At 34.2% G+C, this 25,655-nt stretch overlaps 1 protein-coding gene across 4 annotated transcripts in view; it reads left to right on the top strand.

Moving 5' to 3' along the window:
• Positions 1-25,655, top strand: part of LOC147067381 (uncharacterized) — a 34,314-nt gene that overhangs the window by 878 nt on the left and 7,781 nt on the right. Inside the window, exons 1-4 of one of the 4 annotated variants that reach the window (XM_085954378.1) lie at positions 11,613-11,870; positions 23,674-23,757; positions 24,015-24,155; positions 25,062-25,466. In XM_085954378.1, coding sequence (XP_085810504.1) covers positions 23,680-23,757; positions 24,015-24,155; positions 25,062-25,466 — 624 coding nt within the window. In that variant the 5' untranslated portion in view covers positions 11,613-11,870; positions 23,674-23,679. Of the gene's footprint in view, positions 1-11,612; positions 11,871-20,226; positions 20,682-23,673; positions 23,758-24,014; positions 24,156-25,061; positions 25,467-25,655 lie in introns of those variants that run through there. The other 3 variants (XM_085954379.1, XM_085954376.1, XM_085954377.1) reach the window with 3 other exon arrangements.

A 25,655-nucleotide genomic window follows, 5' to 3' on the forward strand; every position in this document is an offset into this window, starting at 1 on the left:
AAATATCTTTATACATGCCTATTCTGTCAAGCATAAAAAATAATAATAATAATAGTATGTTGAAATTTTCTCTTATTTGTAGGAGTCCCAAGTGCAAGTGCAATTATTTTCTGTTGATGTACATACACATACCTATGTTTGTTTTTTATTATTTGAACTATAAAAAAGTAAGTATCAACTTATCTAAAGACGTCATAGAAAAGCCTAATTCTCCCTTTGTTTTTATCCGTTGTTTATCTATACCTAAATTATCTGTAAGGGTACCTATGTGAAAGTTGATTATTTGATACTAATTTATTTAACTTCATTTATAATTATTTTCGTATAGATAAGTATTCATATTGGAATGCTTTATTCACCATACTATTATAAATTTATAATTGTTTGCTCCAAGATGTTAAAAAAAGATGACTAAGAATGAATAGGTATAATGATTATTCTCTAAGTCATTGTAACTAGCAAACCATCAGTGGCGCACCAAGGATTTAATATTGGGGGGGCCCAAGGAGGAGAATGTAAATTAGTCCCATAGACTCTTTTTCTTCTTCACAGCTTAATTTCTCGTGTATCGGTCTTTTGTCTATTGCACTCGGTGTACCTATACCATGGTCCCCACATCCTGAAACGGGCCCTCAGGCTAGGATATTTGGCGGGCCCCCTACCTACCGCTAAGATTAAATGCAGTGTGAAACACTACATTAACGTTTTTCAAATTGTATTTTAGTTCAAATTAAGGGTACTTATACAGTGAATTATTGGCGATTTTTAATACATCTACTTTAATAATGGAGCTGTCTTCTTCTTCCACGGCGCTACATCCCGGGGTGGGATTTGGCCTCCTCCACAACCGCTCTCCACTCACTCCGGTCTCTCGCCACACTTCTCCAGTTACCGGATCTTCCTATATGAAGCCAGTCCACTTCTACGGCGTCAGCCCATCTCCTTCTTGGACGGCCTCTGGGTCTCTTCCGTTGGGGTAGCCACTACGTCATGATCCTTGGCGCTCTAACTTCAGGCATTCTCTCCACATGTCCCGCCCATTGTAGTCTTTGGGACCGGATGTGTTTATCTCACTTATCTGGTCAACCCGACACGCCGGGCCCCCAGGCTAGAACCCTGTCAGCCCTCCCCAGCCATGACCTACACTAGTCCAGAATTCTGGTGGACACCGAAAATTTTTTGAGAGTTCCTTAGGTACTTATTGGGTTTCTAAAAAAACCTGACATTAGTGTTTCGAAATTTTTGTGTTAGAAATTAAAATCTAAATATTACAAATCATTTTTTGCCGTGTTTTATTGGCTTTCGATGTAACCATTCTGATAATTTTCATGTTTGAGGGGTGCCAGGGCCCCTCCCCCCCCACTTGGGTGCGCCACTGGTGTACACCACTCCGGAATTCGGGTGGACACCGAGAATTTTTTGACATTTCCATTAGAGATTGAGTTTCTAAAAAAACCCGACATTAGTGTTTCGAAATTTTTGTGTTAGAAATTAAAATCTAAGAAATTTTTCTTAAGAGGGTGCTGGAGAATTTGAAATCATTTTTTGCCGTGTTTTTATTTGTCTAATCTATTGGCATTGAATTTCAATGTTTTTTGGGGGGGGCAAGGCCCCTTGCCCCCCCCCCCCTGGGTGCGCCACTGCAAACCATATACAGTAATCGCCCATAAATTACTATCAAAAACCTCAATCATTTTCAACACAATTTTAGGTATGCTTAATCAGTTAATTCCATATTTTTTAAATTAAATTATATTGCCAAATTAAACCTGGAAACTGGAATATATGGTATTATGTTACTGCATATGTTGACCGTTTCAAGCGTGAAACATGTTTGACTTGTACCAGAACCAAAGCATTTACACACAATACAAATATAGGATAGCTGAGTGTGCAAGGTCAACTAGGCAGCCAAATATACCGAACCATTATTATATAGAATTTACTCCCTCTGGTTCTATAGTTCTAACCTAGGGGCGGCAGGTTATATGAAAGTATGGTGAAGCAGGCTAGTATGGTGAAAAAGTATGGTGAGGCGGGCTGGTAATCAATTTGTGGCAAAATTTGAACGTTAACATTATATTATATGGGTACGCTATAATGACCAAAGTAAATCCTCTGTGATACCGTGATTTTTTTTATCGCGTTGCTATTTCTCGTAAGTTGTCGGCTATTGTTGGCCTGCTTCATTCAGCTGTATGAGAAAGCCGATCCTTGCCCCTCTTTTAATTTAATACCTCTATTGTTCTAACTCTTCAGTTCACTTCAATTAACAGGTCAATCTATGGAACCACTGCTGGACGCTGGCCTAATTTTTATTTTCTGAGGATATTGATTAATATAATATGTAGCCATAAACAAGCATTCACGTCCATTGTTATTGACTTATTATCATTTGGGCATTAGAACACTGCCATCACCAGAAGCTGCATATTTATTGCTGGTAGACAATCTTAAAAATCACATTATTCAGATTGATTTATTTAATTAAGAAATTTTTATGTATGTTGGAAAAATTATCTGTCTTTTTTATTATTTATTCATATTGTGAATAAGTAGGTACCTACCTCAAATGTACCAATTTAATAACACATTTACTAATATTGTCGAAGCTCCCGATTGTTGGGTCGCTTGCCAGATCAAACTTATAATTTCTTTTTTCAATTAATATATTATGCTTTGGCATTCTGGATATGGGGTCCGAGGAGTTGAGTAGATGTCTTGAAACTTGTCCTCATAAAAGTCGGTTAATACTCTTCCCACGCTGTATTGATCCATATGTTCCGGAGACATCAAATGTGATTTACTTTTATTCTCACCTTTACTAATTATATGTAATTGGTGAACACAATATCATAGTACCTACTTTAAGTACTACCTAATAATATTATGTTGCATTAAAGCAATTCAGATTATTTATAGCCGATAGATAACATATCTATAAAAATCAATAATATATTCCAGGTAAATAAAACTATTCAGAGCACAAAATGTATGTCTATAAAATATATAATGGTAAAAATTGTTTTGATTGGTTCTGCCTGTCTGTATGTCTCCTATTGGTCCTTTTTTGCCATCACTTATAAACTTTTAGGTTTTATATCTTATACAAGAAGGTATTCTTCAACATCTATAAAGTATTGGATACCTACATATTATTATATTCTTACTACAATGTATCTACTAAGCTTTAAATATCTACTTATGAATTTAGAACACGAGTCGGGTAACTTTTTCAAACTTATGGGTATTACACAGTTTAACAGAAAATAAGTTAGCAGTGTCCTTCCATCAGCCAACTCACTAATCTACTTATATCAACTTGAAAATCTGAGGTACAAATTCCGCTCGAAAAATGCAGATGCTCATCAGGCAGTTGAGGAGAAAAATTGTTCTTTCTAAATCTCATGGCGGAAGATGTTTGTTCGCAAATGTATCTATGTAATTCCTATCTGTATAGTTGGTTTGGTATGTCATTGATTTATACATTAAAATGGTTAAAAAAATATTACCATTTCTCTGCTTTTTTATAGAATTCCATAAATCTTGTGGAAAATGCACTTACTTAGTAACTCTTCATCAATAAGTACCAACTGTAGACGTAAATTTTCACGATGTAGATTGTAGATTTTCTTTAATCGTTTTATTCATATTAAATTATTATTGAAATAATTAATATCATAAGGGCCGCATATTATGTTAGTCGTGTTATCCATTCATAGGCCGAAAGTTACCAACCAATAATTATATATTTGTCTTGATTTATCTATATGTCTATCTGTACGTAATGCATGAGAGAAACTATATGTACACACGTAGGAGAGAGCGAGACAACGATAAGACCTATTAAAAGGGGTAATGTGGGAGAAAACACAAACGCAAATTCTAAATTTGAAAAATAAACTGACAACGCAAAAATAAAGGTGTCGCTTATTTTAATCGGGTCGTGGAAGAAACCAAATGATTGGATATATACTCCCAAAACAGTTTGACGGATGCTTACAGTGTAGTATTTATTTAGTCAACTACGATTACGAATGTTAATATTTTCATCATTCTACTCATATTGGTTTAAGTCTCATTTTATTCCGGTAGGTAGGTACCTTTTTAATTAATAGGTATATTTGGTTCATTTACTTATTACCAATTAATATTAGGCAGTGGCAAAGGGTGACTTGGAAAGAGGTAGGCTGTGGAGATCTGATAAAAAGAACACACTTATTAGGTATACGTACGAGAAATAAGAAGATAATACGATATTACTATCTACTAATGAATAGGTACACACTAATGACAACGACACACTAATTTAATTAAACTTCAAAAACTCACTGACGACATAAAATTAAGCGATCAGCTGTTTAAATTACGTATTTTTTCAAAACATTCATACACATCAAAAATCGTTAGATAAAAGTTTTTTTATTTTTAAAAACAGTCTATATTTATTAATTATTTAGTTTTAGGCTCTGCGATCGGAGCTTACCTTAGTTCATACAATTCGATAGACTGGGCGGGGCTGCGTGACGTAAAGTCCATACGAAAAAAATTGAGAATTATTTGGAACATAATCCTACCTTTATTTACGTCAAGATAGATGGCGCGCTGTGGTATATTTTTTCAATACTTTGCAGATTGTTTTGAAGTTATCTGTGTAATACATTCCTCCACACGGCGTCTCTCCTTGGCAAAATAAATTATTTTATAGAATATAGAAGTGATTATATAAATAAGTCAATTTGCAGTTAAATAATATTTTTCTTAAGAAGGTAGGCTTCAAATAATCGCCTAGTGTGGAGTCTTCGTTATTTTATAGATTAAGTACATATGAGTCGCTTAGAATCATAACTCACATATTGCAATTTTGTCGTTTTTTAGTTAAATATGCCAAGTGATTCTAAATGAATTAATCTATATACCGAAAAATAGTTGAGTATTAAAAGTCAATTTAAACCATGTGAAAATCGTTGACAAAGTTCATTGTTGGTGTAATATGTCGTATATTTCAAAGAATAGAGTTTTGTCACCAACGCCTTCCTAACCAATCGGGGAGCTCTATTTCTCATAGTATGCTGTATGTCTGCAACGTTATGAGTATTAGGTATATATATTTAAAAAAAAAAAAAAAAAAGTTATTCGACTCTCTCACTCATTAATATTCTAGGGAGTTCAATACTGTTCTTCTAATTACAAAAAATAGTGCTCTGTTGGTTTTTAGCGATTATCTCAAAACTTGATTTTTGGAATATGTGAGTTATGATTCTAAGCGACTCATATACATTTATTTGCTCTTAACTAACTATAGTAGATTAACTTCAATGAATTAATGTAAGATGATAATAATGAAAGATTATGTACGTGTGGCCACAGACCACACTGGATTCTCCTGGACTGATGATAATGATATTATGATCATAGCACGCTAGTCATTAAGACGGCATTGTCTGTTTTGTAACTATTTTCAGAAATGGATTCTTACATAACCCACTAACTTCTCATTTGGTATTTTATTTTTTACCCAAGGGCATAATGTGCCAAGTCCTAAAATAAGTTCATCTCGAAATGCTCACGATATTCTTACTGAAAGCACTGGCTAGGGACAAAAATCTGGTCCAACATAAATATGTATTTACCTTTAGCTATTGGAATAATTATTAGAGATAATATACCTATACATTATAACTATCCAATAATAGTTTCTAACAATATTTTCAAACTACGTATCGACAATAATACGATTATTCATATATATTTATTTTTCACTAACTAAATAAAGTAAATAGATTATTATCGTTTTCATAATAATTAATACAATAGGTTTTTTTGTTAGTAACGTGGGTTACATGTGAATTGTACGTAACACATTTCACCGTGGCATAGTTCACCGTGAGCTTTCTTATCGGAAAGAGATGGCCGTATACTATACGGTCTCCAATTTGATTTGATTCAATATGAACATGAATTCAATTTTCATGGGTGATTTTGGCAAAATTCAAGAATGAAAACCTCACCTAACCTAACAAATAACCCAGTATATCGGCTATTTTCAAAAATTGTTTGCTCCTGGCTTCCCATAAAGACGTAAAGTGTAAACCGACAAGAACCGTGTTTTATTTAGACATGTATGTCAGTACTATACGACCTAAAGAAGTTGGACGGTCTTTAATATACGGCCATATATTTCCGATACGACATTTCACGGTAAAGTGTGATACGGCGAACTGCATACGTACAAGTTTCCGGACACAAGTAACGTGATCCTTGGGAGCTAGTATAATCGTTTTTTTCTGTGACTGACAATGCATATTCCTGATTATATGTGGCACTCCTATTAGAGGCACATGTATCTAATATCAGTGTTTCACACACTACAATTGCGATGTTGCATCATAATATGCATGTACCTGTGTAAATTGTCATTTTCTCTGTAATTCTAAGCATAATATGCGTCACCAAAGAGTGGAGGTTATCTTAGGTAGCTTTCTTTTGTAACTATGTAATTATGTACCTACCTACCTATTTTTTTAAAATGAATCGAAATCGAACTTCCGAATTTTGACTTGATGGAATCGGACACCAAAAATTTCTGGCTTAAAGTTAAACAACTGTGAATTTTATCTAACTGCGGGTTTCCAACTGTCAATCGACAGATTTAATGGCGATGACTGTGTCCAATATTGAAATTAAAATAATGCCGTACTTGGGTACCTATATGTATTCTGAAAATTAAAACATAACATTAATTTATTAAGTCGGTCGGTACCTACAAAGTGATGGCAGACGGTTATAACTTCGATTTTTAACTTTTTTTGTTTTCTTCCATAATATGTTCCAAATTGTACATTATTTGATGTGGCAAAATATTAGAACTGCAACTTTATTGATATCAAAGTAAAGTTTAAAAGATATCTGCATCTTACCAAATTAATGTGAAAAAAGTTGATATGACAAAAAGATATAGGTATCTGCTTAAAATGCAAGAAAATCAAACTTCATTTTTTTTTAAAGAAATTATTTGTGGTATGTGGGTTGGGATGCTTCCGCTTATTTTGATATAAAATTCTTCAAAATATCTTATAAACTTACTCTTGTCAGACTGATTTAAAAACTTTTTTTTTACTCCTGTAAAATTGTGTAATTAACAAAACAGAACAGTGACAAAACAGAACAGCCATGGGAAAAATAAAACATTCATTTTATAACAATGGTGTAGTGAGTTGTTTACTAATAACTTTTGTTTGACTATAAGTAAGCAGTGTGTGGATTTAATTCACATGAAACTTTTTCTTGGAGAGCTGTCGCGAGTGCACGAGGTTGAGAGTGTGCTTATAAAAATAGTAAATTGATCGTCTGGCTTCAGGCAAGTGCATCGCAAACTGTCTTGGTGATTTTAATTTATATTTTCATTAATCTATTGAAATACATAAATTTGAAAAACTGAGAAACATTACCTATAAAAGTCATAGAAAAATAACTATACATTAATAAGGTTGGGCTACTAACTTTGGATTACTTTTGACGCCAGCTATAAATCGTGTTAGTACTTGTTTGATTTAATAAAACTCAATTTTTTCTATTACTTATTCCACTTTTAATCAATAAATTTGGACCGGTTTCGTCCGCCTCAGAGGGACATTTTCAACTGTCAATTTGAGTTGAAAATGTCCCTCAGAGGCGGACGAAACCGGTCCAAATTTATTGATTAAAAGTGGAATAAGTACTACAAAAAAATGCGTTTTATTAAATCAAACAATACAATGCAGTTCCACCATTAATTGACAGTTAACAAAATAAAAGTGTTAGTACTTAGTAGGTAGGTACCTTGATTTAAATCACAAATTTGGTGACCATTTCTTAGTGATTAGATTAGTTTCCAAAAAGTAGTAAAGGTGAGTTTGAATCCCGCTTGGTCAAGGTGGTTTTTCAAAATGAAGTAGGTATAATGCGTTCTGTCAAATAGTTGTCGCTTTTAATTCAGGCATATTACCTATAGTACCTACCTACATTTGATTGGGAAAATTTTACCGATGTGAACATACTCGTAACGCATCTACAATGTCAAAGATTTTAATATGCTAACTTTCTTTATAAATGGGATTCTATTGAATAAAATGTTATTGGATTTTATATTATTTTCATGACTGTTAATGAGGTAACTTTTGTTATATTAAATGATTTTAAAATACTCGTCCTTCTCACTCTATAGCTTTATCTACATGTTAGAAATACATAACTTCTTACGTAGGTACCTAAGTGTTACACGGTGTACGCTAAAATATGTAGGTATATCCACCTAGTTCTACTAATACAATATTAAGTTAGGTACCTACTTACTATGTACCTACAGCCTCAGAAAAATCTTTATTAGAAATATCTAATAAATAAAATGTCACCTTTCATAAATATATCAGACAGCAAAGATAAAGCTACGATTATCTCTTACATCTTTCTCTTCAGCCATCCATAGGACGTAGTCGAATCTTGTCTAATGTTGGTGTGTGACGAGAAGCTAGATAGTCTGTCTCCAGGGAACTCAGAAATTCTTTTCTGTGTCTGTCTCTCATCCCATCGTTGCTGATTACAGAACAGATAATAACTAGAATACCGATAGACTATATTCAATTCGCCGCATATTGATGCAGGGTTTTGAATGTGTGAGTGTCCTACGAAAATGAAGCACGCATTATGCACGTGCAATGGTGTGTGTAATACACCAACATTAAATGAGCGTAAATGCATAAACCGAGAGCAGTTTTCAGTATTCGACGTAAAACGTATTCTTGACACGTGTGTAAGCTTAACCCGGATTCTTCCTTACTCGAGTCGGTTACCTGCTATCGCCTTACCCGTTATGTATTTCAGTTCCCATTATTTCTGAGTTCCCTGTTGCTGATATAATCATACTACGCTCAGTGTCCTCAGCAAGCTTCTGCTTCGCAAGGTTTCGTTGCTTGTTTACTGCCAGAATGCAAACAGGAGGCTTTCGCTTCAAACCGAGTACAACACTGGTATTTTCAAACACCGATTTGAACGGTGCTCCAGTGATTCATATATGCGATGTGCCTTGTCTCATGATCTGCAGATCCATAGCTATCGACAATATCCTTGTTCTAGGTTGGGTTTTTACCCATTTCTTCGAGCAAATCAGATTTCCGTCATTGTAAGGCCACCATATCGTCGCTATAGGATTGGTTTGTCAAATATCCGTTTTTGTCGAAATCGACCTTTTAATGCAGAAGGATTTTTTGTATCTAAATGGAGAACCATCCTTTTCTTTAAATTACATTGTAATGAATACAGCATTCATATGCTGTAAAAACAACAATTTAAATACTTCCATGTATTTAAATATAGGATAATGAAATTGTTTTTTGTCTCCTGAACATTTGACATTTGGTCTATTCGACAAACCAATCCTACAGCGACAATATATCATCCATAAGGCTTACACCAGGTATTGGCATGATCTGGAAAAACGTAAGAATACTGGCGAGTGACGGAATAATGCTAGATGCAATGTGGTCCACCTAATAAATGAACAGATAGAAAATATATAGGTACCTACTTAAGTATACATGCTTATTATAAGTAAATAATTATTTATTTTGTATCAGTGATTGTTGCTAATGTAAATAATACTACTTACGCGTAGTATTATTTACATTGTATGCCAGATACTTTCCCTACATATTCATACAACGCATTCTTATCAAACCGTATCGTGCGGTCATTTGTTGGTATGCGACCCAAACCACCGACGTAGCATTATCACTCATTATAAGCTATTACTGCAATTGAGCACTGCGGTCCTATAAATTTATTATGCATAATATGTACGGGTAGTTACAAAAAACAGAATTGAAATATAAAATCTTTAATCAAAACCAATTCCACCCTACGCGAATAAACTTGTGTAAATGAGTGATGCTCGGCTTTAGAGTTCCAGTGTGCAAAATAGTAGCTATAATTTCGTCCAGAGGCGAAATAAGGTGTCCGCGAGAGGGGTATCTGCCCGTATGTAATCCGGCTTCATTGAATGTTCCAAAATAATAAAAAATTACTAATTTGTATGACGAAAACTAATAATTTTGTGTTCAGAACTAAGTACTGGTTTACGAGACAGTTTCAGTAATATCAGCTGAACAAATTTTACTTAAATCAGCAATTAATCGAGCTTTTATAGGATTTAATTATATTTTCAATTGAAAAAGTAGTGGGACATTTACAATTTAAAAGCTGGCACATTAAAACACCCAGTTCCACCCCCGAATGATTCGAAAGTCTTCTAACTCTTTGTAGGTACCTATATAGCGTTGGTTCTTTCTTTCTTATACGAGGGTTGTCTGTAAAATAAGGTCTCCAAGACGCTGGAGGCGCGAGGAACGCTTTAACGCAAGATCCGGCAACACTGGCGTATAGCTTGGTTCCCCGCCTACAAATCCCCACCACTCCGAGCTGTCAACTGCGTCAATGACATTGAGCTACTTTACGAGCTGCTTGTAGGCGAATTTACAATCTGCCTGTAAAGTCGCCCAATGTCATCATCGAACAAGCTAATAAGCAGATTGTAAACAGTCTACCGAAAAAAGTTGAAAGCCGGTCAACTTTACACGCTACATGCCGGCGTGTGGGCCCTACTGCATCTGCGCAGTAGAGCGTAGTGGCGACCTCCCGGTAAAAACGTACAGACGTCCATGATGAACAGCGTGTCGGACGGCCATCGGTTTTGGACGAAACGATTGCAAAAGTGGAGAGGGTAATGCTTGAAGATCGACGGGTGACGATTCGGGAGCTGTGCAAATTGATCCCTGATGTCAGTAAGACTACTGTTGACATAACATTTGCATCATCACAAGGTGTGTGCAAGGTGGGTCCCCAAAATGCTCACCGAAGACACCAACGGCAACGAGTTGAAGTGCAACAACCGACCTCATCAACCAAGTTGGATGGGATAACGTCACATACCCCCTTACAGCCCGGACATAACACCAAGTGTTTACTGTGTTGAAGTCACACCTGGGGGGACAAATTTCAAGACCGACGAGGAATTGAAAGAAGAGGTTGTACGCTACCTGCATGCAGCGGCGGGAGAGTTTTATGATACGGGTATACAAAAAATGCTACACCGCGTGCAATGCATCGATTGCAACGGGGTGTAGTATGTAGAAAAATAGTAGAAAGTCAAGGCTTTCCAACAACGTATAATTCATTGCAATTAAATGTATTTTTCTTTGTGAAAAAAAATGGACACCTTATTTTACGGACAACCTTAGTGTCATGCACTTTATCTTTTTTGAAAATGGTTATAAATTATATTAATAAAATAATGTTTCATATTTTTGGTTGTTTTTTATTGTCGCTTTGCACACTTCGCAGTGTCGCTGAAGTTACTCAGATTTGGAATCACTGCAGTGAAACATAGACTAATTTGCTTATTGCTGATAGCGGCGAAGGAATTCGAAGAGTCAGAGGCAATGTTGGCCAGAATAAGTACATACTTACTAGCAAGAAAGATACCGTACTATCACTGCTAGCAGAGTAGTATGACCAGCGGTAGGCAGTGTACGACTCGAATTAATCGACTTCACTTTGTTGCTTGTGTTGCAGTCGCCAGTCGTTGGGTGAAGGCATACAAAATCAAATGTGTGTTTGCATTCGCAGCCGTCATTTAAAAACACCGCGAAAATAATTAGCTTCATACAAACAATAATAAAATTATTTTTTGTTGAGTAATCATCACGAATTGTGAAATATAAACTGACAATATTTGTTTTTGAACTGTGATATATTATTATATAGTGAAAGTGTCATGTGATTTTCTTTTTACAAATTTGAGGTTTATCATTTTTTCATGTCACTCGCATTGTGAGGTTTGTTTGAATACTGATTGGGATTATTACTACGCAGTTTTGTTTGCATGAATTAATAATTAGGACATTTTTAACGTGTTGTATCTTTATGAGATTTAGATAGTAGCTTATGCATACTTATTAGCTTAGTGATATAACTAGGAACCTAACTAATAATGATATTTTTTATATACTTACCACTACGATATGGTTTGTGTACATTGTAATCCAATATACATACCTATTCATTTTACTAATACAACGTTATTTATCCCTTGAATCGTTTCATTTTTTCTTTCAGCAATTTTAATTTATGTTTAAAATTTCAATCGTATCTGATTAGGTATAAATAAATTTGATTTGGTAGGTACCTATCTACAAAGTAATAGTTAAGTACCTACTCAATATGCTGTATACAACATTCCTAACTATTAATAGTTAGTGACTTTGACACCTGAGCTTTCTTAACCCCTACCTACCTACATATTGTTAACTTAATTAATGAGACGACATAGAAAGTCAATTAATGTTACCTAGATGTATCTGAGTCGTATGCTTCGACATGCCTATTTCCATTCTAGGTGTTTATAATGTAGGTATGTACATATTCCAAAGAGGTTTAATCAAGTTAGAAGTTTAATTAAGAACAAAGAAAAGCTTATCCAATACACTGCGGGTCCAGATCGAATGTGTTGAATCTTTTCCCTCTTTGACTAACTTTTATTATTTTAATTTGTTCTATAATATATCTAATGTATAATATGTATGTGTATGACTTTTCCCCATGGTCTACGTTTACTGATTATAGCACAAAAGTGTAAAAAATATACTACCTCTGAAAAGCTATAGTACATTATCATTTTTCTTCTTGAATTTTTCAAAATAATTAAGTATGTATAGTATTTTGGCATATTTCGCGTAATTATTAGTAATTATAGTTGCCGAAACCGCTACAAAGTCAAATTGTATAATGCCCCTGTCAAAGTTAAGGTTGGTAATTAATAACTGTACACACACAAGTTGACAACGTCATAAAAATGATAACTCGGCTCGACTCGAAAAATTTAATTCAAATGAAGCTGTTGTTACCATAACGAGACATTAAAACAATTTATTGTACATTAAATTAATTATACCTAATACCCATTTTACGAAAGTTACAACTTTTCTCTGTGTGTACACCACTTTGTGACGCAAGAGATATCCACAGTGTACGGGGGTGGGGGTGGGGGTGCCGTATTTTCTTGTTATTCACAACACGACAACATATTTTTTTTATTAATACTTTGATTGTGTTTTGGAACACGTGCTCAAAGGCTTGAAATATTCTCGTTCGTGTCCGCTCGTCACGAGGTGAATACTGATGATTATGATTTATTAATCTAAGTGCCTACAAGATTTTTACGTTCATTATTTCGGTGCGGCTATTTCCTATGCAAGCAATAAAACGAGTTTTTTTGTGAACGTAGTGTGTAATTTCCTGGGATAAAATAATATATATTAATTCAGCTTCATGTAGCGACTTTTCGTGAATTTTCATGCCTTAAATTACGATCATTACTGATGGAAGACGGCGGATTAGTCTTAAAATCTAATGGCCCTATGCATAGATATTTTACTAAAAACAACTTTGTAATTACCTACTTACGTGATTTCTAACAATAATATACGCAATTATTTCAGAGTTGTATTTATTAAATTCAATCAGGATTTAAGCCCTGAAACATCACCTGATGTAAATGTGTTAGGTATGTTAATATCGTCACTAATCTGAACAGTTTGCGGTTTTATTTCACGTTCTGAACATAGATTAACCGCATTACGATATGTTGTTAGTTAGCTATTTTGATTATACATAGTAAAATATGTGTAAATACACCATTCGACAAACTAGAATCCATTGGATACAAATGTTTAAAAAAAAAACCTTATAATGAGACTAGAGTAAAAAAATAATTTTATCCGTCACACAATTTGTCTCATTATGATATAATGATCTTATTCGTTGGTGCCTCTTGACTAAGATCAATGAGGATGGTTTGGCCGTCAGCTCAGCTCCACCCCTCTTAGCATTAAATTTAATGATACGCAGATCCTCAGTCAGTGGAAAACCCGTGCCACTCTTGATTTGTTTTGTCCATCTGAAGCTTTGTTCCTACGTAGACAAGCCGAAGGGAGTTTGTCCTGAGTGCCAAGCTCACTGACGTTGGACTCGTCTGTCCCTTCTGCCTGCCACGAATGACGAGGCTCACAGCATTCGACTCTCGCATCAAATGCGCATTGCTTTTGTTGTCGAAGATATTTTTCTAGACGAATTTTAGTCGCTTTCGTAATGTTTTTGCTCTTTCGAATTCGTTTCAGTTTCGTATTTTCCATTGTTTTTCTCCGTTTGTCTTTCAGTAGACTGTGAACATTAAAATATTGGATTTAACCGTCAAGGTGGCCGTATCTTCTGCTTATTTTTCCGAACACTCGTCCGCATCTCACAGATTGGCGAGCATCTTTCACCGTTTTCCCAATTCTCACGTGTTCTCCTCATAATTATTTGATAGTCATATTTCTAGATTGAAGAGACGAAGTCTGAGGAGAGGGTACATCCATGGGGAACACCATTTCGAAATGCATTTTGTATGCCATCGCACAGATGAGGGTTAATTCTTCGCTCAGCGCATCAGTATAGATTTGACACAATACATAGTTATGACATAAATACCTACATATTAAATTTACCAAAAAATGTAACCTAAGTGAATTATTTGGCTTGAGGTTTTTTGGTGAACAAACATAATATTATTATACCATATACCAGTTATATGTTCATGCCCAGCAGTGTTGCCATATTTTTCTATGCCGATTATAGTACAAAGGCGTAAAAATTATAGTATTTCTGAAATATATAATATAGTACAGGAACATCTTTCGTCTTGCATTCTTTAAAATTATAGTATGTTCGTATATTTGGCGTAAAATTATAGTATTTTACATTTTTCGCGAAATCAAAATCATAGTATTGTACTATAATTATAGTACGGTTGGCATCACTGATGCCCAGTAAAACTAGTATAACATTTGAGTAATTTGCCCACTTAACCATGACGTTTATTTTACATGACATGTAGATTAGATGCATGTATGTGAAAAATCCGTAACTATAACTTGATACACATTGATAATCAGAAGGGCAGGGGCACGGTTAAAATAATATTATTGTCATGCAACCATGAACAGCCATTCACGTTTGACTTGGTGCGTGTAGTTACTAGCAGTACTGACAAAACACGTTTACAGTCTGCTGCCCGGTTTAAAAAGTCTACATTGCATTCCTTGGAATTCGTTTGACAAGAAGTTCTTGCATATTAAATCATTAAGTATCTACCTACTGCACCTTATTCAAATATAAAATTATGAATACCTACTTAGGTACATTAATTTGTATAATGCATTATATATATTATTATATATACAGGGACGGATTAGCCCGACGGGACACCGAAAGAAATCCTGGTAGGTCGAGTCCCGAATACATTTTTTTTTCATAAATAATTTGTATGTATATTTAAAATCGCGAGCAACGCATGCATATATTCCAAATACTGATATTATTACAAAAGTTTCAAACCGTAGAATTAATTCCTGCTGCCTTTTCGTGTTTGTTACTTTTTTATCGCCCTCTGAGCCGGTCAATATTCGACAATAAGAATTATTAATTCTCATGTCAATAACTACTTTGTTTTCTTCTTTATTCAATGTTGTGTACTAGGTTAGTTGCGTAATTTAATATTGGGCTGATTGACTAGAAAATTTCCCGAGCCTCAAGCCACAAATCCGCCCCCTATGGGCAATATATTATGTTGTTGAAATATCAGTCATCTTTTGTATTTGTTTTCCTTAACGCGTTTGCAAAAATAAAACATTAAACAACTACATGGAGGAAAATGGCTATCGATCGGGTACGATCATTAAACAAATACATAAAGGAAAATGGAATATCGAATGGGTACGATCTGATCATTTAAAGATTGAATTAATAAACTACTGACATGGTTATGTTAAAGTTAGACCTATCCCTAATCACTTTTACCTTTGCGTGGATTGACCATGCGTCTGGATAGGAAGTACGGTTGCCGCACCTGTATTTTATAGATGGACGCTTTTTTCAAATCATTACAAGTCGATTAGGCCCACTTTACATTCAACACATATTCGAGTAGGTACTTCGGTATGTTCAAGTAATCCGTTCGTAGTATATAATTATTACATTATAATTAAAATCCAACTCTGGACCAAGTCAGGCTGAAGATGACAATATTATAGAGATGGTCTTTGCCGCTGAGAGAAGTTCGTCAGTGTTTTTTTTCCATATTATAGCCGCGTGGTTAATTAATATTTGCATCTGTACCCGATTAGGCGATGAGAAATTAATAACTTTCATTAAATATATCAATTTATAGAATGGAATTTTAAGAGAAAGTAGGTTTTACAGATGATGTGAAGAATATTATATGCAGATACCTCGTAAATCAACTCAGACGAGGTTATTGAACTTTCAAACCGAGATAGATAGTAGAATTTTCAAGTTTCGTTGCGAGTCAGGTATGTGTGCGCGGTTTTCCGGCGTGCGTTTGACAATGTCTACAATTTTTCAGTGGGCAAGTAAGTCAGTTGGTTTAAACTTGAACTGGTAATAAAAATATTTGCCTTTATATTAATTGTGTTTGCCATCAGTGATTGAGTATGTGCCTATTTATTTTGTATTTTAAATGATTAATGATTATAGCTCTACGTGGTAATTTTAATTTAAAGTTTTTTTATGTACAGCTGTCCAAAGATGCTATTTATAATTCTACATATTGTGTATTTTGTTCATACTGATTTAACCTATGTAATAATTTTGTAACTACAGCACAAACAATGTAGATACACAAGTAAATCTGGCCAAACACATCGCTTTAAAGTGGAAACAAAAGTAAATTGACTTTCTGTATGGACGAAGTGTGTGAAAAATAAAATTACTACACAAATTTTAGTCTGCCAGGATCATTCCATATTTATTTATATTCTTTTGTAATAAACAGATAATTATAGATGAAAGTAACGAAACAATGAAGTCTACTGCGTTGTAATAGAGGTCAATTTCCAAAGTGCGTTAATTTTGATACGTCAATGTTATGAAAAATAAAAGAAAACTTTCTTAGGTACCTACTTAATTAAATTTAGTAAACTTTTTTTTTATTCAACGAATTAGACTCAAGATTTAATAATGTAACATTCTATATATTGAACATACATAATTGGAAAAGCATACTGGCGCGAATCCACCTGTTACAGGTGCAGGTCCCGTTGGGTGTCATATTTTTTGATGTTTTAAAATTATGTATGTTCAAATAATTATATTTTTAACGAGAACTCTTATAAACATGGGTATGTTCTTAAAAACTGAAATCTACCTACAATGCAAAAAGGTCAATACTTACAGATTTTTGTCAGATGTTTATAACCTTTTCTGGAAATAATTAGTACTTACCCATTTTTTTGACTATTGTATGGAATGACGTATCATTTAGTTATATCAATTATTTCAGACGTAGGTAATCATTTTTTTTTCGACCATATCCGATCCTAATAGGATCATATGGGCCTCCACAGAGTAGAGATTTGTATTAACAGATTTTTTGTGTTTTTTTACGAGAACTGGGTGTCAGCCACTTGCTCAACCTATTGGGTCCATACCCTGACTCACACACAAATCGAAAAACAATATGTGTACTTGCCAGACCCAGGATTCGAACTTGAGACCCACGGCGTGATAGTCCACGCTTAAGCCGCGCGGCCACCATGGGTGTATCATTTTACGTGACTATTAATCGATAATTAATTTTTGTATTCCCACGTGAGACATATACAATAATATGTATTATTATAAAAGGATTAATCTTGACTAACTGATTTGCATGGCTATAGCTGAATATCGCATATTACAATACTCACAATAATATTGAATTGATATCCACGGGGTATGGATCAGTGATTATAGCGGAGCTTGCCGGAACCACTCCTTCGAAACGGTGATTGAATTTTATGAAGCTTGTACAATATGTATACTTGCGTTGACATTGGAAACATTTTTCAAAAGACTGGAAACAAAGAATATTTTGTTTTCACAGAAAACTTCATCTGTTCAAAATTGATCTTATAATCATATAATTATGAAGTAGATGTACCCATCGAAGACTTCGCATAGTTATTTACGGCACTAAGGGGTGTTTTATACCACTCGGTTTATAATATTTTCATAACAATATTTTCTACCCCCTTTCCTTTTCAAATACGAAGTGCCTACGTTCGATGACATCGAAACGTTGAGCACCATCGACAAGACTAAAGTTGACAAGAGCAAACAGGGAATTGCGATGTACTCTAGCGACACATAATGTGTTGGAGAATGTAATAGCATGACCCTACTAATAAAGTAGTTGGGCATCACTGCATTAGTACATATTATGGCGTTATTGTCTTCAAAATGATAATGATGTGAAATGTAGAAGTAAGTTTTGAGGAGTAGGTAGGTACATATGCGGATATATTTTTTAGGCTCAACTCGTCGAAGGTTAATTTATCGCATACAATTATTAGCTATATTCATTGTATTAGGTAGGTGTATTGAATTATTTCCTCATACGATATTACTAGACTGTTTTGATTTCACTAGTTTTTATGCTAAAATGTTCGACCCTGAAAAAATATTATGGCACGTTGTTGTTATATAACCTCACGTGACAGCTAAAAGTGAAAATGTCACCAGGCTACAATCGTTGGTTGTATTGAATTAATCAGACGACTTTTTTAGTTATAGATTAGGTTAATTTTATTTACATTGACTACAATCTGACGTGGTCTTTACCACTTCAGCGAATCTATTCTATACACAAGACTGCTATCGGCGGCTATCGAGGGTAGTTTTTCATATTTATATGTGAAGTATTATAATTTTTACAATAAGTTAGTTGTAATAATTGTTACAATAAGTGCCATGTTTTAACAGCACCTCTCTTGGCTGTACCAACTTTTAGAGCGAGATCGACAGTTTTGACTGTTTCGACGGCTAACTTTTTGTAACCATTATAATACAAAATCGCCGATAGTAGTCTTTTGTTTATTATGTTTTCCGAGAACCTCTCTTGCTGCTGTTAAAATATATCACGTATTGCAACAATTACAAACAACTTATTGTAATTGTTACAATAAGTGCTAATACTTTGATACAAACCTATCCTAAGTTTGATAATATGTATCACCTTATCACTTTAGCGGTCGATAAGTATAGAATAGACCCACTGGGATACTAACCCGTGAGTGACCCACGACGTACCAAATGGATATGTTATCTCTCAGCGATCTTCGCCGAGATTAGCTTAAATTAAGATTACATAACTAGGGAGAATTAAAGGGAAAACTTTTCATATATAATTTGGTAGTTCGATTTAGGTACCTGTTCTCGTTAGGCAATTCTCTATGGCCTATATAGCTCTATGGAGGTTTTCTCAACCACGGCAGCATTGTATGGACACGTCAATTACGACCGGGCTGCATTGTGTTGTCCGTTTAGGATAGGTTTAGTTTCCGAAGCAGACCGAAACTGGCTTAGATCTAGATATTGAAAGCACCTATATAATATTCTTTATTTTTTGAATGAATAATGTTTATGAAAAACCGATACATATTTGGTATTTCAAATTCCTCTGTTATTGTATAAGTAGGTGTCGCATTGTAAATTTATTCAGCAGGAAAAATATTATCAGTTTATTTCCATCCATTTATATTTTATATCATTAGCGTTTCCAAATTAATTTCACCCACGGAACCCTTTTATTGTACAACATACTGGAACCATTCAAATATTGCACGGATTCTACAAGAAAAGTATCGGAAGAGTCTTATTTTTCTCCACAACTCAGATCCAAAATTTCAATTTACAATATAGTGAAAATGTTAACGTTTTTTTCTTTGTGATAAACATATTACTTTATTTAATGTTGTGTTCATTTCGGCAACATTATATTATGTATTTTTAAATATTGAAATGTTTGTTAATCGAAATCTATGATCGAGAAAATATGTCAACAACACTTCTCCCATTTCAAACATTCCATTGAGGATTTGCCTCGCAATGCACCGGATTACCGACATCTTCTCACATAATCCTTTTGAATTATCGTGAGTGTACCAAATGGTCGCCTTTTAATTAAATTGCAAAATATTTTATTTGATAATCGATCGTGTGATCCGAGCACGAAACGGTGTACAAACAATAAATTTACTATTTGCACAAATGGCGGGAGAGTTGAATCGTACATTTATTATTCCACGGTGCATTTTCACATTCAGTTGTAATGTCTCTCGGCGATTAATTACTCCAGTCATTCACCGTTCTCTGTGACTGTGTTATAGGTGCATTACTCTACGAAACATTCGATTTCATTTTCTATTTGCCTACTATAACGGCTTCAATTAATTGTATTCAGCTTCGTGTGGAAAAAGCGACATCGCTGGAAAAACGTTGACATCGCGTGAACAATATTTTAGATTCGTTCTTGTTCCATACCTAAATAAATTCTTCGTTGTGCATGAATTCATTTAAAGTACATTCATAGACAATAATTTTGCATGCTTACATCCTTTTATCATACCAATATTATAATTTAACTACATATTGAAATTAATTAAATAATAAAACCACGCGTATTTTCTTTCGTTTTCGATTTCGTTACAATGCATTCTCTGCAGCATCAATGTTTTTTAGTCATCGACCGGCATTATCGGCGCATGAAAATGGTACGCAAATAATATTTTTTTATCATTCAAACATTTTACCAGCAAACAATTTGCAGCTATTTCGTACGCATTTGCTAAATATGTTGTGTTTTTATAGGTGTGTGTATAACAACCTTGTATCCGTGTATCGTCATTTTATATTATTCATCTGGCGTTTACGTGGTAGAATCACTGATTTTTAGAATTTAGAGATTTGTAGAATTCTGCTATACCTACATACTCAGCTTAAAACAAACACATATATTTTGATTTTAGAACTATCGATTGTTAACTAATGAAAGTTAACAAAAATTTAGTTTCAAAACCAACCATTTATATCACTGTTTATTGATTTACTCCCTCTTATTCGGTTATACCTACATTATTGTGGGTTTTTTTATTACCAACATTTTTTGGCCCAGAAATTTCGGGCAGATTCTCAAGCTTATTAAAAAAACTCTGCGATATTGAATAAAATTTATCATCATTATGACATCACAAACAATAGTTGTATATTGACTACTTTGTCTCACCACAAATAACTGAAATTACGTTTAATAACATGGATTGAAGTGTTTCCTTTATAATTTTGAATAGTTCCAATTTACAACCTATCGAATGAGTTGCCAGTGATTTTTTCTTTTTTTACATTCTTAATGCAGTCACCCAGAAGTAAAAAAAGATATGGTAAATCCTGGAATTAAAATATAAATTAGGATCAGTGAATTTTTCCTGAACCCATTGATTTGTCCATGCAGTGATGTCACAAATGGCACGAAAACAATGTAATCATCGATTGCGTAAATTTATATTGTGACTTTGTCAGCATTTAATTGCAACAAAACATAGTTTTGTTTTCCGAAAATATCCATCCTAAAAAATAATAATCTTTATTAAATATCTGGAAACCACAATAAATTAATAAAGTTTTTATTAATAAATTTGAATGGAAAATCTTTTATCATATCAACTACATAACTTTTATATTCTTAATTGTATTGTGTTGCTACTTTATGGGAAACTTCAGACTTCTGAGTAGCTTATGTTTGGAATGAATTTAAGTATCCAGACAAAATAATTCATGGTGACAAAATGGTCTCATGATGTAATTTTTATAATATCATGTGTGCTCAGGTGTTTTATTAATCTATATTAAAACTACACACAAGAAATTTCAGGTGAATACACAGCATTTTTTTTTATTTAAAAATTATGCAGTAATTACTACTCGGTAAATAAAACCTAACTCATTTATTACAAACTTCATGGAAAGAGCATAAAGTTTTTCGATGTATATCATAATTGTGTTTTCTTACTGACACTACAGACTATTCATAGGTCCATGGCCATACTCAGCCACCCCTGGATAAGATGGGCGGTCATATTGAGGTCCCTTCATAAACCTCACGGAGCCTTAACTTTTTTTACAAAAATATTACAATAAATATACAAATTTCACTTTACATGAACTGAAAAAACGGAGAAGTACAACCTTTCCTCTTATTCTAGGGGCTATCATCGCCTAGGTCAGGGATTGCGAACCTATGACCCGCGGGTCAGACACTGACCCACGCAGGCTTTTTAAATGACCCACCCATTGATTTTTATAAACTTACTTTTTATATCATAAAAGAGAGAACAGACAATCAAAAATATTAAAAACATAAATGTCGAATTTATAAAAAAATATTTCTATGTGGACATTGGCTAGCTGATTTGCTATCATATCACTGCACCTGTGTATGGTACATCAGGTTGTCCTTTAATAATTCAACATTATTATTATTTTTTTATTATTAAAGTTTCTCATCTACATATGTTTGTAATCAAGTACTTTAATAAGAAATTTAAAAAATAAAAATACAATACAATAAACAATTTTATCAAAATTCAGGACCGCATTCCTTAGATTAAATGAACATTCTTAAATTAATCAATTGGTATCCAAGTGGATAGTAACCAAGTTTAGTAAAGCGACTTTAATGATAAATTTGCGTTTATTTATTTTATTCGACAACGATTCTAAACAATCGGTAAATGAAGTTTGGAACTTAAATGATAAGTACATTATTCCTATATCGACAAATACTATTATTATTTATTTAGTATTCCGAGGGGTACAAATAAATTTTCTCTAATAAAAAAGGCGCTATTTTCTTTTATGGATATATTTTGAAATATGTGACTAGCGGGGCGTTTTACGTGGGCGAATTCGCGCGAAGCGTTGAGCGGCACGCCAACTCAAACTTATAACCGTGTGAAAATGTTCGTAAAGTCTTTTTTTGGTTGTACGTTTATATGGTTATACGTTTGAGTTGCGTGCGCCGCTCATCACTTCGCCGACTTCGCTCACGTAAGACGAGCCGTTAGTGACCCACGAACTATTACTAAAAAAAATAATGAACAAAATTGAACCCACTTCTCAAAAAGGGTCGCCATCCCTTGCCTCTAGGTCCTAGACACTGCTAAAATAATACCTTGCCAAATTTTAATCATCAGTCAATATAATTACTCCATAATAATATGTATTGTAGTACAGAAACTGTAAACATTTTTCATGATTCCTTGGCACGTTGTCATGAAAAATACACCTTAGAATTGACAGTTGCAATAAAGTTTTTATAGTAGCTTAGCCCAGCTTTTGTTGTTAGTTTTCTGTGGTTATACTCAACTGACTTTGTAATTTGATAATCACAAATTGTTTCTCACGTGGCTCCAATGTAAAATGATATTCATCTCTAGGACATGACCATCTCATATCACATTCAACATAAGTAACTAGATTTGTGCGAAGTTTCTGCTCTTCAGTATTATTTAAATTACGATCATCGACAGTAAAAGGATTCCATAAAACATAATATCATTTAACTTGGAGAGATTTTTTTAAACCTAAAAAAAAATATGAAATAGACAAAATTTTGTAGTATAATTTTTTTTATAATTCACTTTGTAAGACCTCATTGTCTATGATCTTTATAACCACGTAAATCAAAATTATCTTTATTTGTTGCAGCTCAGAATGGAAGTGGCACACAAAGACTCACCAAGAAAGAAAGCCGGGAAATCGACTGACATGGAAAAACAGCTGTCTTCTGAAGTGAGGGTTGTCATTATTGCTTAATTGCCTAAAAATGTTTCTGCTCTTCACTATTATTTAAATTACGATCATCGACAGTAAATGGATTCCATACAACATAATATCATTTAACTTGGAGAGATTTTTTTTAAACCTAAAAAAATATGAAATAGACACAAAATTTTGTAGCATAATTTTTTTTATAATTCACTTTGTAAGACCTCATTGTCTATGATCTTAATATCCACGTAACTCAAAATTATCTTTATTTGTTGCAGCTCAGAATGGATGTGGCACACAAAGATTCACCAAGAAAGAAAGCCGGGAAATCGACTGACATGGAAAAACAGCTGTCTTCTGAAGTGAGGGTTGTCATTACTGCTGAACTGCCAAAAAATGGACACACTCCCACTCCAAAGGTACAAAATTCTTTAATATACCTAACATTAATACCTAAACCTTTTTCTATTCGTGGAACCTTTGAAATATTTTACTTGGTAGACACACATTAGATTCGACAGGGGTTAAAGAATGATTCATTTTATGCCTAGCTCACTGGTTACAAACAAATATTTTTTACATAATGCTTCCTACATATAAATATAAAATATTATTCTGTGTTAATAGAATAGTTTTTATGAAGTTTTTATTTATTGGCAGTAACGTTTGGCGGGGAGCATAGACATCGGGCGTTAATCTATAGTAATTTTTATCACACGTTTAATTGCTATTGTGAGCCGGCTCGCACATCTAAACTCGACATCGTCTGCGGCACAGCCATAAATCAAACCTTCTAGGAACGTCGCACCGATGTTTCATATTTAACAGCATACATAGGTGCCTAGTGACAGTCACGCGTAACCTCTCGAAACGTCAAAATATACTATGACCAGCGAACTTGACGTCTGTATAGAAATGACTGACTCGTAGCCTGCATGCGTGACCACAACACTGGCAACTTAGACTCCCAGCGTGAATCGCATGCAACATTAGATTTTTTTTTCAAACTAAAATGTCACATTCCACCAATGTGCGGAGCTCCATTTGGCAATGTGTGTTTTGTGATTAACGATCATATAACATCGACATATTCGACATGTTTCAGATGAGACGAGTTTAGATGTGGGAGCCGGCTAATAGTAAAAAATGACAATGATTTAAAAACTCTGGTTGCACTCAAAAAAGAATGCATGAAAATACTGGAGGAAAAAACACATTTAAGATTTAGGAAACCATAATATAGGTATTGTACATTTGATGGCCGCATCTTTAAGTTTTCACATACTTCACGCAATTATTTTATAAAAATATTTTTGGTTTTATAGGAGGCTGTGGAGACACCGCCAGTTGTTGAGAACAAACCTAAAAATGCGTCCACAGCCGTCAACGGTAAAGAAACCAGCAAACCTGAACGTGAAAAGAACGGAAACCATAGCCAATCTCCAGTTCCTAAAGATAAAATCCCAGTCCAGAATGGGGTGACAGATGTTGCTCTGAACGCAGTGCCGGCAGCTGCGGGGGAGACGAATTCTGTGCCGACTGAAACCCCCGCGACCGAAGCCAGCCCGGAAGTCATCGAAGAAGAGGGCCTCGTCATCGTGACGGAGCAGGACAACGACGAGCTCTTCCCCGAGTTGAACTATGATGAAACTTCTGACACGGAATGTAACTTTGATTCGTCGTCTCCAAATTTCTCGCCAGTTAATCGAAGCGTCACTCGACGTTCTCAGGTGAACTTATATTTTTTCTTTCCTCATCGTACAAAATTCTCATTGATAGAATTGTGCGTTTACCAACTTATTGTAGTATCGCCTATTTATGACAGGGGACAAATCACTTGTCTACTACAGTTATGGCTCTTTGGTTTTAGGTTTCTGTTATGAATAGACTCAAATGATGAATTGACTCTGAAAAATACT

This window comes from Rhyacophila brunnea, unplaced genomic scaffold (genome assembly GCF_057557595.1).
Source record: "Rhyacophila brunnea isolate RB1 unplaced genomic scaffold, BYU_Rbru_1.0 scaffold_4, whole genome shotgun sequence".
Taxonomy (NCBI): domain Eukaryota; kingdom Metazoa; phylum Arthropoda; class Insecta; order Trichoptera; family Rhyacophilidae; genus Rhyacophila; species Rhyacophila brunnea.